The following is a 19,445-nucleotide window of genomic DNA, read 5'->3' as shown; positions in this document are numbered from 1 at the left end:
AAATAAAATAATAATAAGAAGATGAGATCTATTTATAAGCTTACAAAGATCATGATATGATGAACTTTTTGGTTGAAATGCAGAAGATAATAATGAATTCTAGTAAAGCTTGTAAATGAGTTTTTCCATCCATATATGTATGTATTTGTAATGATCCGCTCTCAACCATGTAGATACTGTCCGCTTTGGACTCAAAGGGATCCTTACGACTTTAAAACGCATCTACATAGTTAAGAGGAGCCCATACATATATAGAGCCAGAAACATTCTCCTACATCCGATGTGGGACATCACAAACACCCCCCATGCAAACAACACAACATTCTTGTTGTGTCCCATGGGATTGCGAGGCCAAATAGACAAACACGCCCCTATGGGGCCAAACAAACCACCACATCGGGGTCGGAAATCGACTCTGATGCCATTTGTAACAACCCGCATCCAACCATGTAGATATTGTCCGCTTTGAACCCAAAGGGACCCTCACGACTTTAAAACGTGTCTATAGGATTAAGAAGAGTCCATACTTATATCACGTCTATAGGATTAAAACGCGTTCTATCCGATGTGGGATATCACAAACGAGGGTCCCTTTAGGCTTAAAGCGGACAATATCTATACAGTTGGGAGTGGGTCATTACAAATGGTATTAGAGCCTATCCCCAACCCCGGTGTGGGAGTTTGTTTGGCCCTGTAAGGGGTGTTTATCTATTTAGCCTCGTAATCCCATGGGACACAATGAGGACATTGTGTCTACATGGGGGGTGGTTGTTATGCCTCACATCGGATAGGGGAAAAAGTTCTTGACGCGTTTTAAATCCATGAGAACCCCTTTTGGGTTCAGAGCGGACAATATCTACATGGTTGAATGCAAGTCATTACAGTATTTATATGTACAGAAAAACAAAAAGGAAAAATACCACATAGAAAATAATAATGTCTTCTATTCTTTTTTTAACAAGTTTAAAAGATTAGAGTTTTTCCTTCATAGTAAACCAAGTACTTAGGGCCTATATGTGGAAACGTTTTAAAAAATTGTTTTCAAAAACCATTTTTGAGAATATTTTTTAAAAACTATTCTTTGATGAAAATGTAGAACAAAAGTTTGGTTGTGAACTTGAATTGTTCTTAACCTATTTTTTATGCTTTTAAATGTGTTTTAAAAATAACTTTTATCAATGTTTTATTTTTAATCATTCTTCATATTTGTATAATTATTTTTTAAAACAACTCTTAAAAAACAGGTGAAAACAATTAAAAATAAATAAAAAATATTCTCCAAAATTGTCCTCAGGGCCTATATGTGGAAACGTTTTAAAAAATTGTCCTAAAAAACCATTTTTGAGAATAGTTTCTAAAAACTATTCTTTGATGAAAATGTAAAACAAAAGTTTGGTTGTGAACTTGAATTGTTCTTAACCTATTTTTTATGCTTTTAAATGTGTTTTAAAAATAACTTCTATCAGTGTTTTATTTTTAATCATTCTTTATATTTGTACAATTATTTTTTAAAACAACTCTTAAAAAACAAGTTAAAACAATTAAAAATAAATAAAAAATATTCTCCAAAAGTACCTTGTTTTCTTTTCTTAAAAAATAAAAAACTGTAATATTTTCCCTTTTTTTGTTCTAGAGAACTAAAAACTATTTTAAAAAACAATTGTCAAACAAGATCTTAGGATTCAAGGATGTGGTTTAGCTTTAAAATGACCTTTTATAAATAACGAACAAGTATTATAATATCTTTTATAAATAATACTCTCTCATTTACATGTTCAATTTTAAGGCTTCATATATTGAATACCATCATCAATGAAACTTAGTGATTATGATAACCATTGAAATATAAGAATAAGTTTACATTTAATGTAGGTTATATTTGATACCAAATTTCTAATATTGAGTCATCAAAATTATTATTGTTGGTGTCTCTTTGACAAACACAAAAAGATTTATCTAAGTCAAGTCTTATTAAAGGCTTGATTATTTAAACAACTTTATATTTCCTATTCAAATGTTAATATTTTTATCTGCAAATAATTTACTATTTGAATTGTTGATATTTTACATCTGGTTCGATTGGACTTTGATTTATTACATCTAGAAGAATATTTATGAAATCTAGTAAAGAATAATCGCTTTCTAATTGAGACAATTTTTTCATTTTTAGTAACTTAAGTGTTTGAATAGCAGTCTCAAACAACATAAATTATTTGTTGTATATATATAAAGTAAAGGATGTTTGAAAAATTAATTTTGAAAGAATTTGGCAAAATATATAGAGGAAAATAATTGCATATCAGTTACTCCACTCAAACATACATATGAAGGGAACATACCTTTAGTTTGATCTCCAAGCTATTCAAACTGTAAAGAGCCTCCTTAAGTTCTGAAACTTTAGAGCTTATTTCACTCTCACATTCAAAAATATTGTCCTGCATTGGAATGACTATACCTTTCAAGTATGGATCTGCCTACAAGTCAAGCGAGAAAACTTCAAAATGTTAGCATAAGATCTTCAAATTTTTTGTCATTGGCATATGATCTTACAATTTTTGTTTTAATTCCAACAAACCATCATAGATTAATAGTTCCATTCCGCATTTTCCTTATCATCATTAGTAATAAGTTTCATTTAGCATGGATCATAGGGAATTGAGCAACTTTGTCATGAAGATTTCATACTGGGAAGAACTGTTAAAGAACAAGAATGTAGAAAGAATCATATATAAGCAAACAAGGATTATGGGTTCTGTGATGATACAAACTTTAGGCTAAAAAGATATAAAAAATAGTTGAAGATTTCAGGAGTTGGACTAAGCTTCATATGATGTAAATCCAGTCAAAGACTTGATTCCTATATCTTTTGAATGGTCGTATATTCAATATGTACAATGTTAATGTTATAGAAAGAACTTACATAAAGGGGTAGATTTTCAATTTTCTAGGTGTTGTGATCCTAGCACAAATACTCAAGCTGTAATCATGATAATATTCAGTTAAAATCATGCTTATGTGTCCAGATCAAGTTTTTGAAAACTACATAGTCAATGGAATTCAATATTCTAATCTCTTTGATTCCCCTTTCAGTGTCCTAAGTTTTATTAGAACTATGGTACATATATATATGTAAGTGAGCTTGAGGACTTTAAGCTTGTTCCCCAAAATGAATATACGATAAGCATTATATGCTCGAATTCTAAAAAGCATATTTAACATGATACAACTTCATGATTTGAGAAAATATCAGCACTATTCCTATTATTCTACATGTTTCATAAGGATGTCCTTGAGACACCAAACTACCTTATGTTAGACATCTATGGTTTTTCATGTTTTGGCCATGGATTACTTACCACCCAGATTGAGTAATTGAGATATTACATATGTTTTGAAACTCATTATATTTGTTAAAGTTAATTAACAAGGTATTTTGTATTTCTAGTAACAAGGTTATAATTGAATTGCATTATATATGGTTTTTTGTACCTTTATTGAAGAGGAACAAGAAAATCCAAAGAAAATCTCTTCTCCTCCTCTTTCAAACTTTAGCCCCTCAACTTGTCTTATGGATTAGAAGATGTGTTCACATTTGCCTAGGTTAGGCTAAGTTTCTTCCCTTCGATTTTCTTCCTTAATATTCAGAGTGTTGATCGGTTGTTAATTCTTCTTTTCCAACACTAGGCAACTTCTTAGTTGCCTATTGAATGAGTACTGCCAATTGGTATGTTTTATTTGAGCTTTTTTTTTGGCTGCTAGCTGTTATCCTTCATTTCTTTTACAATCTAAGTTTGTCCGATTTAGTGTGTGGTGCCTTCTTTTATTTTTTGGGTTTCCTAATGGCTATAAATAACATCAAGACTTTGCCCCAATCAACTAAAGATAATATTAGAAATTGAATTTAATCGTTGTTAAAGAAAGAATAGGAGATATTATTATTTTCCTTTAAGTATTTTTTTTTTCCTTTTTCCATGAGTTGGACTTCCCTTGATGAAATAGGAATCCTTTTCTATATATTTATGAGTTGGATTTTTTTTCTTGATATAAGAGTCTTCTCTAAATATTTGCATTGCATTTCATACTTTTCAAGAAGGATATATGAAGTTTTCCCATTCCTTTGTCATGGCATCAGAGAAGGTTATGAAACCCAAGAGTTTTGAAAACCAAGTCACCATTACAGCTGTTGTATCTATCATTCTAAAATAGAAAATCCAGAACTTCCTCTACTACTTTGGTGTCATGTCCTAAAAGTTTGGATAAAGCTGCAGATTCCTTTGCAAAGTCCACTCGAATTCTTCTCCTCTAAGAAATTATAAGAAACTTATTTCTTGTAGATTTGCCTTATCTTCTCGGATTTCCTTGTCCTCTACATGTATAAAGTTAGTGGTTCATGTAAACCACATGAAGCTCTCTCCCTTAGTTGTGTGTACGTGTTATCTGCCCTGAAGTTTCAAAGTGTTTGTTTTCTTGCTTCCATATCCAGTTTTTGTATTACCATATCCATGTGAGTGTTTTATGCTTTAGTCATTAACATTAATAAAATACTAAAAATATTAGAAGATAAGAAATTGAGAAACTGCAATATTATATGAAGCATAAAACACCTATACAGATATGGGAATGAAAATACTGGGGAGAGAACAAGTGAACAAACACTTAGGTTGCATTTGGTTTGGAAAACGTTTTGTAGTTTTCATATTCTAAAAACAGTTTTTATTTACTTATTTTTTCTTTTCTTGAAAATCTATTTAATTAAAAAAGTGAAAACTATTTTTTTTAAAATTAAATTTGTAAAATTTTGTTTGATCTTGAGTTTTCAATAACAGAAAAATAGTAAAAGAAATATAATTAAAATTTTATATAATACTCTTGTTATAAATGAGGCATATTATTAAAATGGATAATATTTCTACGATATATATGTACAAAATATTTGATACACATTATATGTGTATCATTATTATATCGTATTTTACATTATTATTTTATATTTGTTCACTATGTTTTTATTTTAAAGTGGGGTTTAATAAAATATTCTAATTTATTTATAAAGAATCAAATAAATTATTCTAATATAAAAACATATTCATATAGTCTAATAAATAAACAAAATATTTATACCACACTGTCAAGATAATAGTTGATTTCGAGAAATAATGTTTTATTCATACAAATTTTGTTTTTTCATATTTACAATATTTATAATCCTTTTATTATCGTGGGTCACACAAGGTGATTTTATCCCTTCTTCATTTTTAATTTTTAAAAAAACGGTTTTCACTTTTCTAACGAAAATTTTGGAAACACCAAATTGGTGTTTACATTTTTTTTTCCCATTTTTTTTAGCTCAGTTTTCTTAGAAATGAAAACAAAAAAATATCGTCCAAACATGTTTTTAGCCCTGCACACACAACCTGGGAAAAGAGCTTCCAAAGAGAGAGAGATGGTTTATGGACCTATGGTGCTATGCTCAAAGTCTATCTTTCATTAGTCTGTATATTTTTGTACAAATTCTCTCTTATCCTGTGAATGTTCAATTCTACCAGCTAAACCCAAGATCTTGCTCTTTGATTAGAGAACTAATACTTGAAAGGACTTAGCATAATTGTCTTTTAAGAACCTTAGAAAGATTGAGCAGCCTGCAAATTCGGAAAGTCTATATATTCATTAGAAAAACAAACCACTAGGATTGAGAATCTCCTAACCAAACCATTGACATGCGAACCACCACTTGCTCTTATGAGATAATTCTTTCAAATAGAGAGAGAGAGATGGTTTATGGACCTATGGTGCTATGCTCAAAGTCTATCTTTCATTAGTCTATATATTTTTGTACAAATTCTCTCTTATCCTGTGAATGTTCAATTCTACCAGCTAAACCCAAGATCTCGCCCTTTGATTAGAGAACTAATACTTGAAAGGACTTAGCATAATTGTCTTTTAAGAACCTTAGAAGGATTGAGCAGCCTGCAAATTCGGAAAGTCTATATATTCATTAGGAAAACAAACCACTAGGATCAAGAATCTTCTAACCAAACCATTGACATGCGAACCAACACTTGCTCTTATGAGATAATTCTTTCAAATTAGAAAAGACCATAGTAGAAGAGGGTGCATTTGAATAAACCAATCAATAGCTTCTTAAAACCTCACATCTTAGACAAGGATGGAAAGCCTCCACAACTGAATACCTTATCACAGGAACCTGAGGAATATATTGAGGAGCAATCTATATGACTTACCAGATATCATGGAAGGTAATGGAATATTGATGGGATGTCATACCAGATTATTAAACACATGAGGCATATGATGATGTGCGGCCTCAAAACCCAATAGAGGTGTGATGTTGAAATAATAAATAAGGATGTAAAACAATGGAAAGAGAAAAAAAATACAAAAACCCCACATCATTTAGAATTTACATGAAACAAAGGTGGATATTATGTACAGAAAAAAAACAAGGGAAGATACATAGGAGAATCTAATATTTATGAGATGTGAAACCAGGTTATCAACATCTTAAGGTATATGATGATGAACACACTCTTCAGCCTCAAAGACATGTAGAGAAAGATCAAAAAAAAATAAATTGATATAGGAATTAGATCAAATAAGGATGAAAATAGTGAGTTGAAAAAACATAAGGAAGAAAAACAAATTCACTAAAGACTGCAAAGTTTGAATCAATCCTCTTGAGTACTCACCTGAACAAATTCCATGATCTTGACACGACCAATTCCCCTTATTGAGACTAATGCTCCAACATCTAATCGCTCAACCTGAAAAGATAGAGAACCTTTTAGCTCACTAGTGTTTTAATATTTTGGACATTTCCAGAAGTACTGAACCTTACATTTTCTATTATGACTAAACAACCATATCTAGCAGCAAAGGATGATCCGGCTGATGAATCACCAACGATAACAGGATCCAAAACAAAATGCACAAAGAGCTTCTTCTTTCGAAATAAAGACTGCCAAAGCAAATAGATTAGAGAAAAAAAACACATTACACATTCTAGCTGATGTCACTAACAATCAATTACAAAGGGGGCAAATCTGAAAGAGATGTACAACATTTTAGAGAAGATAGGCAAACTTAATCCATTCCATAAAAAGAATGTAGACATGTAGTGAGAGAAAGAGATTACACAAAGAGGGAATGTCAAAAAGTTGGATGCACATTTTACAGTAGATATGTAAAGAATCTCCATGACATGCACTTGATCGTTTTAGTATTATTTTACACTTCTTAATATTGGAGATTACACAAAGCAGCTAGTGAATTACTAAGCACAATAGTTTATATTTGAGAAGGGAATGTCAAAAAGATGTATGCACATTTTACATTAGACATACAACCCCTAGAATAAAGATATATTTACAATGTAGATAATCTTCATGACATGCACTTGATAGTTTTAGTAGTATTATTCCTTGCTTCTTAAGTTTTGGAGGATGGGGCTTGGAGGTATTTATGTTTGTGTGCATATGAAACATACATCGATTAAGGATGCAAGAATAGTTTCTTGCTTTCTACCCTTTGTTCATTTATGCTCTCTTTTTCTTTATTCTTCTCTATCATCAATATATGCAATTTAATATCTAGGGCATCGACATTGCAAGAGAATTTAAGGTCCTAGGGTAACTTAACACAATTTGAGAGAAGAATGTACAATTCTTATTATTTTTTTAATTTCAAAAAATAGGAGTACAAATGCCTATTTATATGCAACTATGTATGATAGATTCTAGATATAAAAAAGGAATTAACAAACTATACAACTTCCTATAAACTTGGAATTAACTTTTTTTAATATATATATAATTGAATTTTCCTAGCTATTTATGCACTAAATTAGAACAAAACTAGTTCTTAAACTTTAGAGATCTTCAACACTCCCCCTTAAGTTGGTTTGAAGATATCTATGGAGCCCCTTATAGTTAGAACATCTGCTAACAATTCTTCAATAGACACATCAGGCATGCAGATCAATCCTACTTCCAACCTTTCCTTGATGAAGTGGCGGTCTACTTCAACATGCTTAGTTCTATCATGTTGAAGTGTATTATGAGTAATATTAATAGCTGCCTCCTTGTTATCAAAATAGAGCTTTATTAGCTTCTCAGTAGGAATTCTTAGGTCATCAAGCAACTTTTTCTACCAAAGAAGTAAACAAATACCATGAGATTTATTAGCTTCTCACTAGGAATTCTTAGGTCATCAAGCAACTTTTTCAACCAAAGAAGTTCACAAATACCATGAGCAGCTGGCTAAATTCTTGCAACAACAAGATGCTTCTTGCTCATCTAAGTCACTAGGTTTCCTCCTACAAAAGAACAATAGCTTAAAGTAGATCTCCTACCCGTTTCTTAGCCTAATCAGCATCAATGTAATGATTCAATCTGAAGGCTACTTCAATCCTTGATGAAGTGGCGGTCTACTTCAACATGCTTAGTTCTATCATGTTGAAGTGGATTATGAGTAATATTAATAGCTGCCTTCTTATCAAAATAGAGCTTTATTAGCTTCTAACTAGGAATTCTTACGTCATCAAGCAACTTTTTCTACCAAAGAAGTTCACAAATACCAAGAGCTTTATTAGCTTCTCACTAGGAATTCTTAGGTCATGAAGCAACTTTTTCAACCAAAGAAGTTCACAAATACCATGAGCAGCTGGCTAAATTCTTGCAACAACAAGATGCTTCTTGCTCATCTAAGTCACTAGGTTTCCTCCTACAAAAGAACAATAGCCTAAAGTAGATCTCCTATCCGTTTCTTAGCCTAATCAGCATCAATCTAATGATTCAATCTGAAGGCTATTGTGCTTTTAAATATTAAGCCTATCTTAGCCTAATCAACATCGATGTAAAGCTTCAATCTTTGATCTCAAACTCTTTAGCCAGAAAATTCTTCAATCTCTCTAATTCATTTACATCATCTCTAGTAAGGATGATATCATCCACCTTTACTATTAGTATAGCAAGCTTGCCATCACTAGAATGATTATAGAGGAGAGTATGATCTACCTAGCTTTGTGAGTGCCCATTGCTTCTAATGAACTTATACTAGGATGATATCATCCACGTTTACTATTAGTATAGCAAGCTTGCCATCACTAGAATGATTATAGAGGAGAGTATGATCTACCTGGCTTTATGAGTGCTTGTTGCTTCTAATGAACTTAGCAAATCAAACCAAGCTCTTAGTGATTGTTTTAGTCCATAGGGTGATTTCTTTTAGCCTACATATACTTTTCACTGCCAAATCTTCTTTCAAAATCCTAAGGCAAAACCATATAAACTTCTTCCTCTAATTCACCTTTAGAAGCATTCTTGACATCTAACTATTGTAAGGACTAGTTTAAGATGTTTGTAAGAGATAAGAGAACTCTGATCGCATTCAAACCAGTGCAAATGTTTGTAGTTAATCCTATAAGTCTATGTGGATCCATCTACATTGTATTTCACATTAAATACCCGTTTACAACCTATGGGTTTCTTTCTTTTTGGTGCATCTACAAGTTGTCATGTCTCATTATTCTCAAGTGCCCTCATTTCTTCCAAAACAACTTGCTTCCACTCTAAAACAATCAAAGCCTCCTGCATATCCCTTTGAATGTTAACACTGAACATATTAGTGGTAAAGACCATCATAGTGGAAGAAAATCTATGATCTAAGACATGTTTAGCAATACGATGTTTAATACAAATAGTACTTTTTTCTAACATAATTGGAACATTTACATTCACTATAGATATTTGCTGCACTAGAACCATCCGAGGAAAGAGATTTAGAAGATAGTATAACATATAGAAGAGATTTAGGAGTTGGAATACATGTTCTTCCAAGGTACATATACTCAAATGTGATGTTTGGTGAGTTGTGAGGGATTGATTTTCCATACCTTGATCTTTTTTCCTCCTTGAGTAGACACAAAGTTCAATGCAACTTGTTCAAGTAGTGTTTCTCCCCTTGAATTTGAAGTTAGTATAGGCATAGTTAGTGAACCTAAAATTTTCCCAAAAAAACATTCCCTAGTAATTATCTCCCTCCTGAATAGAAGTTATGGTAAAGTAGTGCTTGTTTTCAAATTTTCCATGCTCATAAAAGATTTTTTAAAAATGGGATCATAGCATTTGTACCCTTTTTAAGTTGGGGAATAACTAAGAAACACACATTTGATAGGGTCAAGTTTGGAATGATGTTGTTAGGGAATAACTAAGAAACACACATTTGGCAAACATAGGGTCAAGTTTGGAATAGTGTTGTTTTTGGACATGAACAAATATACACTCAAAGACTTTTAATGGGAGAGAATTAATAATTCTGGTTTAGGAAAAAAAATTGAAGAAGCACTGCAATGGGGTTTGAAATTTCAAAATCCTAGTAGGCATTCTACTTATCAAGTAAGAATCTAATGGTACTTAGGAACTCTCATGGTGAACATAATAGTCCTAGCCACTTCTAACAAAAATACATTCTTACACTCAACATTTCCATTTTGTTGTTGTGTGTCAATACATGAGAATAGATGAATAATACCTTGTCCTTTCAAGAAGAGCCAAGAATGGTATGGAAGTATTCCCTCCCGCTTCAGTTCTAAAACCCTTATTTGGATTTAGAATTGAGTTTTAACCATATTATGAAATTCTTTGAAAATTCACTTAGCCTCGGATTTTCCTTTTATCAAATACAACCAAGATATCCTAGTATGATCATCTATGAATGTGAAAAACCATCTAGTATTGCTAAATTTGTCACCCTTGAAGTTCCTCATATATCACTATGAACAAGAGCAAAAAACTTAGATTCCTTGTAAGGTTTCAATTGAAAAGAAACACAATAATGTTTACACAATTGACAACTTTCAAATTGAAAAAAACTAAGGATTTTTATTCTTAAACAAAAATAGTGAACAATTGCTTCAAATATTGTGCCATAACATTATTTGATTCTTAGTAGAAAAAGAAACTTCATTTCTACTTGTAGTTTGAGCTTCTCTACTATTAAGGGAATCCCCACCAAAATACTATAGTCCATCAACCTATCTGGCACTACTAGTCATCATCTCCAAATATATGTCTTAAAATTTACAATAAAAATGTGAGAACTCTACAATGCAATTGGAATCCCTGGTTAGTTTACTTAACAAACAAAAGATTTCCATGCAAAATTAAGAACGTAAAGGACTAATTTTAGAGAGAGATTCTTAGAAAGAAATATAGAACCTTTCCATGCAACTCTAATCTTTAAATTTCCATAATATGGAGTATAGGATGAGTAAAGTTGAAATTAACTAGTCATATGATTTGAAGCACCTGAATCAATAATCCAAGATGTATTAGAAACAAAACTTAGAGCTCTAGGAAAAACTACTTTTGAGTTTTTGCTAGTGGTCGCATTCCTTGGGTTCTTTCTTCAGGTTTTTGCCTCTTCCAATTTGTTGGCTGATCATGCAATTTCCAATAGGTTTCCATGGCATGCTTTAGCCTATTGCAAAAATCACACCATCTTTCTTGTTCATTAAATTTCTTCCTTTGGCTAACGGTTGTTATTCCAACTTTAGTTGATAGACCTTCCATAGTAGAAACACAAAGGGCAAAATTTTTAGAGACCATAGTAGGTTTAGTCTTGTCCATCATCACAATTCTTCTACTTCCTTCCCCTCAAACTTCTGAGAAGACTTCTCTTGTAGAAGGAAGAGGTTCTTTACCAAGTACAAGTCCACAAACTTCATCCAATTCCTTATTCAAATAGGCAAGAAATTCTAGTACTCTTTCTTTCACAAGCATCTTCTTAAGCCAAGCACTATCAGTACAATAGCACAACTCTATTTAAGATTGTAGACTTATGAAAAAGTGATAAAAAAAAACCCGATCTATTACTTAGAAAAAAAATATTACAAGATATATAGAATACACTAGTTGACCTATAGAGCTCTAAACTAGGAAAAAAAAAATCCTAAAATCCTATACATAGCAGAACACATCAATGGGAATAATACAACTGTAAATATACAACTAATTTACAGAAAAAATGCCCATTCTAACAAATTATTACCTATTCTAAAACTCCCACTTAAGTTGATGCAAAGATACTTCGGATCCCAAGCTTGCTAATTATCTATTGAAAGTTTGCATTGGATAATGCTTTTGTGAGCACATCTGCAAGCTGGTTGGAGGATGAAACATATGGGGTACATACTTGTCTAGAGTCAAGTTTTTCTTTTATAAAATGTCTATCAATTTCCACATGCTTGGTCTGGTCATATTGAACTTGGTTATGTGTTATATTTATAGTTGCTTATTGTCGAAATAAAGTATCATTGCATTCTTCACTCTCACTCGCAAATCTCAGAGTATTATCTTCAACCAAAGTAGTTCGCATATACCCTACATTATTGCCTTGAACTCTGCCTCTGCACTAGAATGAGCCAACACGGGTTGTTTCTTGCTTCTCTAAGTGACCAAATTCTCTCCTAAGAGGGTGCAATACCCCGCAATCAGTCTTCTATTTATCATGGAGTTAGCCCAATCAGCATCTATATAAGCTTCTAACTTAAACTCACCACATTTCTGAAAAAAAATCATTTCCCTGGAGTTCCTTTCAAATATCTAACAATTCTGTGAACAGTTTTGAGATGTGGCTTAGATCATGCATAAACCAACTTACCACACTTACAACTTAAGCTATATCCAGTCTTGTGTGTGATAGGTAGATAAGCTTCCCAACTATTCTTTGATAAATACCTCGATCAACTGGTTCTTCCTTCTCTTGTGTTTCTTCTAGCTGGTGATTAGCCTTTATTGGAGTGTTAATACATTTGCAACCAGCCATACCTGTTTCTTGAAGGAGATCTTGAGCGTACTTCTATTGGGAGATAAAAATTCTATGCTGAGATCTAGCCACTTCAATTCCTAGAAAGTATTTTACACTTTCAAGGTCTTTAATTTCAATTTTTTTTTCCAAATAGACCTTCAATTCTAAAATCCCCTCGTGGTCATCACCAATCACAATAATATCATCCACATACACAATTAAGCCAGTAACTTTCTCAATTGAAGATAGTTTTATGAATAAGGTGTGATTACCTTGACTTTGGGAATAGCCTCTATCAAGCATAGACTTGGTAAACCTCTCAAACCATGCTAGAGGTGATTGTTTTAGTCCATAGAGGGATTTTTTCAATCTACCTACCTGGTTTTTTTGTCATGTCTCCTCATATCCTAGTGGTATGCCCATATAAACCTCGTCTTCTAAATCTCTGTGAAGAAATGCATTCTTCAAATCAAATTGATTTAGAGACCAAGCCTTGATGGCAGCCAAAGACAAAAGAATTTTGACAGTATTCATCTTTGTCATTGGTGCAAAAGTCTTGTGGTAGTCTATATCATAAGTTTGAGTGTACCCTTTGGTGACAAGTCTTACCTTGTATCTTTCCAATGATCCATACGATTTATACTTCACGGTGAAGATCCATTTATGGTTAGGCATCTTTCCTTTTGGTAAATCAACAATCTCCCAAGTCTGATTTTTTTTCAATGCTATCATCTCCTCATTCATGGCATCTTTCCATGGTTTTGAGTTTAAGGCTTCTTAAATAGAGGTGAGTATTTGTTGAAACAAAACTTGTGAGAGGTAGACCTGGCATGGAGGTGAAAGTTTTTGCATAGACACAAAATGAGATATGGGGTAACAAGTGCAAGCTCAAACCCTTTTTCTAAAAGCAATAGGCAAATCAAGACTACTGGGAGAAGAGATCTCTAAAGTAGAAGGTAGACTTACATTGTTATTTTCATTACTTGTTTCAAGGTTGACAATTGGAACTAGAGATGTGATGATGGATCTTTTCTTCTTAGAGTACACATTGAGAATTGGAGTTTTAGGTCTCTCAGCGATGGTTTCATTATTTGTGAGAGGTTAAGAGAAGTTTCAGCAGGTATCGTTGGTGAAACAGTTTTTGATTGGTTGTAGGAAGGATTTTTGGGATTATCTCTCTAACTTGGATGGACAACCATTTTATTCCCATTAGCTTTATCCACAGTTTCAGCCACTGTATCATTCATTTCAGCAACAATTACATCATTCTTTTCAGCAACAATGATGTTTGTTCCTTCTTTCAATTCTTTTTCCGCATCCCAATCCCACCTATCTTCCAATGTTGATATATTCTCCCCCAAAAGATAGGTACTATCAAAGTATTGTTGATTCTCTACAAAGGTCACATCCATAACAACATAAATCTTCTTTGTAGGAGGGTGATAACACTTGTATTCTCCCCCTAAGAACACAGTCTTCACAACTCTAGGATCCAACTTTCCACATTATTGGTCATGGATATGAATATAGGATACACATCCAAAGATCTTTGGTGGTAAAGCACCTACTCCTTGTGTTGAAATTTGGCATTCAAAGTTAGGGTTTTAATTTAGGAAAGTATTTTAGGAATAAAAAAGGAGAGATCATTTAGGATGATTCAGTTTCCTAATTTTAAGAGAAAATCAAGCTAGATTGATATTTTCTCATTCAGTCATTTGTGTATATATATGTGTATGGTGTGTACCTAAAAAATCAATAAAGGAATTCAGAAATTCTTCATGGTATCAGAGCCAGTTTTCTGAAACCCTAATCCCTTCTGGCCACCTCTTATTCAAGCCATCATTCATTCCGGCCAAATCTCTCTGGCCATCTCTCAATCCGACCATCTCTCTCTCTGGCCATCTCTCATTCCGGTCATCAGTCCCTATTCTCAGAGTCAAGGGAGAAAACGCTTTCCGGTCGGTCGAATCGTCGTCAGAAAACATTCACCGCCGGCAACTTTTCCGGCGAACTTTTCTACACCGCAAGGACCGCCTGGAGGAGATCTCCAATTTTTCCCAAAGCACCGGAGCCAGAAAACCATCCACGCGCCGTCCACGCGCGTTTTTCCGGTCGGCGGCTGCATCTCACGTGCCGGCGCGTGAGGGCGCGTGAGCCACTTTCCGGTGACGCGCTTCCTCCTCCAGGCTCGCCTGACGCCGGCCAACCACCCTTCTTACCTGTTTCTGCCATCCGAGCCCTGCACGTGCCTCTTTTGGGGTTCTTTTGCCTCCGCGGGCCCTCTGATCAGTTTTTCCGACGTCCTCCGGCTATTTTTTCTCAACTCCAATCCCTGCACGTGCCTTGGGAAGTGTTCTTCTACCTTTCCGATCCATGTCAAAATACGGAATGGCATCATCACAAGTATCCAGCGTCACGTCACTAGAATCAGGGGGTAGATCTGAAATTCCAAACCTTGGTGGCAGTGATTCCTCTCCTATTCTCATCATAGGACACAAATTAAATGGCCATAACTATTTACAGTGGTCACAATCTGTGTTGCTGTTCATTTGCGGTAAAGGAAAGGATGAGTACCTCATTGGAGAAGCAGTCATGCCAGAAACTACAAAACTGGGTTTCAGGAAGTGGAAGATTGAAAACAGCATGATCATGTCATGGCTTATCAATTCCATGAACAATGACATAGGTGAAATTTTTTTGCTGTTTAGGACTGCAAAGGACATCTAGGATGCAGCCAAAGAAACTTACTCAAGTTCTGAAAATACTTCAGAACTTTTTCAGGTTGAATCAGCCTTACATGACTTCCGCCAAGGAGAGCAGTCAGTTACTCAGTATTACAACACACTCACAAGGTATTGGCAGCAACTTGACTTATTCGAGACTCACTCATGGAAATGTTCGGATGATGCAGCAACATACAAGAAAATTGTGGAACAAAAAAGACTGTTCAAGTTTTTCCTAGGACTAAACAGGGAATTTGATGATGTTAGAGGCCGAATCATGGGCATTAAACCCCTTCCAAGTCTCAGGGAGGCTTTTTCAGAGGTTAGGCGTGAAGAAAGTAGAAAGAAAGTGATCATGGGATCCAAAGAGCAACCTGCCCCAACATTGGATGCTTCTGCCTTTGCTGCTCGGTCATTTAATAGTAGTGGTGGAGATCGTCAAAAACGGGATAGGCCTTGGTGTGATTATTGTAAGAAACCAGGTCATTATAAGGAGGCTTGTTGGAAGCTTCATGGCAAACCGGCTGATTGGAAACCAAAGCCACGGTCTGACAGAGATGGCAGAGCACACGTGGCTGCCAACTCTGCGAGCACATCTGTTCCCGAGCCGAGTCCATTCAACAAAGAGCAGATGGAGATGCTACAGAAACTATTAAGCCAAGTTGGCAGTGGCAGTACTACCAGGATAGCCTTCATTGCTAATCGAGGAGGAATGAAGCCGTGGATAGTGGACACAGGTGCTTCTGATCACATGACAGGAGATGCTGCCATTCTTCAAAATTACAAGCCAAGTAATGGTCATTCATCCGTCCATATTGCTGATGGTTCAAAGTCAAAAATTGCCGGGACAGGTTCTACAAAACTTACTAAAGACTTATATCTTGACTCTGTCTTCCATATTCCAAACTTGGATTGTAATCTTTTGTCCATTAGCAAATTGGCCCGTGATCTCCAATGTGTTACTAAATTCTATCCAAACTCGTGTGTTTTTCAGGACTTGAAATCGGGGAAGATGATTGGCAGTGCTGAACTGTGTTCCGGGCTCTACCTCCTCTCATGTGGCCAATTCTCAAACCAAGTCTCTCAAGCAAGTTGCGTACAGTGTCAGAGTATGTTAGTCTTTCAATTCTGTGTCAAATTCTAAGGTTAATAAAGATAGTGAGATTATAATGTTACACTATCGCCTTGGTCATCCTAGCTTTGTTTACCTTGCAAAATTGTTTCCCAAATTATTTATCAATAAAAATCCAGCATCTTATCATTGTGAAATTTGTCAGTTTGCAAAACATACTCGAACAGTATATCCTCAAATCCCATACAAACCTTTGACTGTTTTCTCTCTAGTACATAGTGATGTGTGGGGTCCCTCCCGGATAAAAAATATTTTTGGCACTCGATGGTTTGTGACATTTGTTGATGATCACACACGGGTAACATGGGTTTTCCTTATGAAAGAAAAGTCAGAGGTCGGACACATTTTTCAAACCTTCAATCTTATGGTTCAAAATCAATTCAATTCCAAAATTCAAGTCCTCAAGTCAAATAATGCAAAGGAATACTTTACTAGTAGTCTCAGTACTTATCTTCAAAATCACGACATTATCCACATAAGTTCTTGCGTTGACACCCCACAACAAAATGGGGTGGCTGAACACAAGAATAGACATCTCTTGGAGGTTGCCCGGTGCCTTATGTTTTCCTCTAATGTTCCAAACTATTTCTGGGGGGAAGCTATTCTCACAGCTACCTATTTGATTAACCGTATGCCATCCAGAGTGCTTACCTTTCAATCCCCACGTCAACTTTTCTTAAAACAATTTCCTCACACCCGTGCAGCCTCTTCTGATTTACCACTCAAAGTATTTGGTTGCATGGCATTCGTTCATGTGTATCCTCAAAATCGTAGCAAATTTGCTCCTCGGGCCAATAAGTGCATTTTCCTAGGGTATTCTCCAACCCAAAAAGGGTACAAATGCTATTCTCCAACCAACAAAAGATTTTACACCACCATAGACGTCTTTTTCTTTGAACATGTCTTCTTCTATCCCAAATCTCATGTTCAGGGGGAGAGCATGAATGAACATCAAGTTTGGGAGTCTCTTCTTGAGGGTGTACCTTCTTTTCACTCAGAGTCACCAAATCCTTCCCAATTCGCGCCCACTGAGTTGTCCACACCCATGCCGTCATCAGTCTAGCCAGCCCATCACACAAATGTTCCTTCTCCCGTGACCATCCAATCTCCCATGCCTATTCAACCTATAGCCCCACAACTTGCTAATGAGAACTTACAAGTTTACATCAGGAGGAGGAAAAGACAGGAATTAGAGCACGGATCACAGTCAACATGTGACCAATATATTGACTCCAATTCAAGTCTTCCTAAATAGAACATAGGTGAGGATAGGGCTGGAGAGCTGTTAATTCCCAGCATTGATGATTCTACTCTGCCGATTGCATTGAGGAAGGGTGTTAGGAGATGTACAGATCATCCAATTGGGAATTATGTTACGTATGAAGGGCTATCACCATCTTACAGAGCATTTGCTACTTCTCTTGATGATACTCAGGTTCCCAACACAATACAAGAGGCATTCAAAATTTCAGAATGGAAGAAGGCAGTACAAGATGAGATTGATGCACTTGAGAAGAATGGGACGTGGACTATCACAGATTTGCCGGTTGGGAAGAGGCTCGTGGGGTGCAAGTGGATTTTCACCATAAAATACAAAGCAGATGGATCAGTCGAGAGATTCAAGGCTCGTTTGGTAGCTAGAGGGTTTACACAATCCTATGGGATAGACTATCAGGAGACTTTTGCTCCTGTTGCAAAACTGAACACTATCAGGATTCTTCTCTCATTGGCTGTCAATCAAGATTGGTGCTTGCAACAACTGGACATAAAAAATGCGTTTCTAAATGGTGACCTAGAAGAGGAAGTCTACATAGAAATACCACCTGGTTTCGAAGAAAGTATGGCAAAGAATCAGGTTTGCAAACTCCAAAAATCCTTGTACGACCTTAAACAATCTCCTCGAGCCTGGTTTGATAGATTCACAAAAGCAGTCCTGAAGCTGGGCTACAAACAAGGTCAGGCTGATCATACTCTATTTGTCAAGAAGTCTTATGCCGGGAAAATGGCCATATTGATAGTCTATGTCGATGATATTATTCTATCTGGGAATGATATGGAGGAATTACAGAATTTGAAGAAGTATTTGTCAGAAGAGTTTGAAGTTAAAGACCTTGGAAATTTGAAATATTTCCTTGGTATGGAAGTGGCTAGATCAAGGAAGGGAATTGTAGTCTCTCAAAGAAAATACATACTCGATCTTCTTAAGGAGACCGGTATGCTTGGATGCAAACCAATTGATACTCCTATGGATAGTCAGAAGAAACTTGGTATCGAGAAAGAAAGTACACCGATAGACAGGGGGAGATATCAGCGGCTTGTCGGGCGCTTGATTTATCTCTCACAGACTCGGCCAGATATTGGCTTTGCAGTGAGTGCTGTAAGTCAATTCATGCATAGCCCCACTGAGGAACACATGGAAGCAGTCTACAGGATTCTTAGATATTTAAAAATGACACCAGGGAAAGGTCTATTCTTCAGAAAGACAGAGAACCGTGACACTGAAGTATACTCAGATGCGGATTGGGCAGGAAACATCATTGACAGGCGGTCCACTTCTGGATATTGTTCTTTTGTCTGGGGAAATCTTGTTACCTGGAGGAGTAAGAAGCAATCAGTTGTAGCCAGAAGTAGTGCAGAAGCTGAGTACAAAGCTCTTGCACAGGGAATCTGTGAAGGGATTTGGATAAAAAGGGTTCTTAGTGAACTGGGACAAACGAGTTCATCTCCAATTCTGATGATGTGTGATAATCAAGCAGCTATAAGCA

The 19,445-nt window shown here is 35.2% G+C and overlaps 1 protein-coding gene across 7 annotated transcripts in view; it reads right to left on the bottom strand.

Annotated features, from left to right (window-relative positions):
* The window catches only part of LOC100244294 (uncharacterized), a 63,389-nt gene that overhangs the window by 14,352 nt on the left and 29,592 nt on the right, over nt 1-19,445 (bottom strand). For 6 of the 7 annotated variants that reach the window (XM_059734634.1, XM_059734632.1, XM_059734633.1 and 3 more), the window contains 3 exons: nt 6,857-6,976; nt 6,708-6,782; nt 2,340-2,474 (listed from right to left, as the gene is read on the bottom strand). In XM_059734634.1, coding sequence (XP_059590617.1) covers nt 2,340-2,474; nt 6,708-6,782; nt 6,857-6,976 — 330 coding nt within the window. The remainder of the gene's footprint in view (nt 1-2,339; nt 2,475-6,707; nt 6,783-6,856; nt 6,977-19,445) is intronic. The other variant, XM_059734635.1, reaches the window with a different exon arrangement.

The sequence above is a fragment of the Vitis vinifera genome, chromosome 18 (assembly GCF_030704535.1).
Source record: "Vitis vinifera cultivar Pinot Noir 40024 chromosome 18, ASM3070453v1".
Classification (NCBI taxonomy): domain Eukaryota; kingdom Viridiplantae; phylum Streptophyta; class Magnoliopsida; order Vitales; family Vitaceae; genus Vitis; species Vitis vinifera.
The sequence above is the reverse complement of the archived record's forward strand: the minus strand, read 5'-3'. Positions and strand labels throughout refer to the sequence as shown.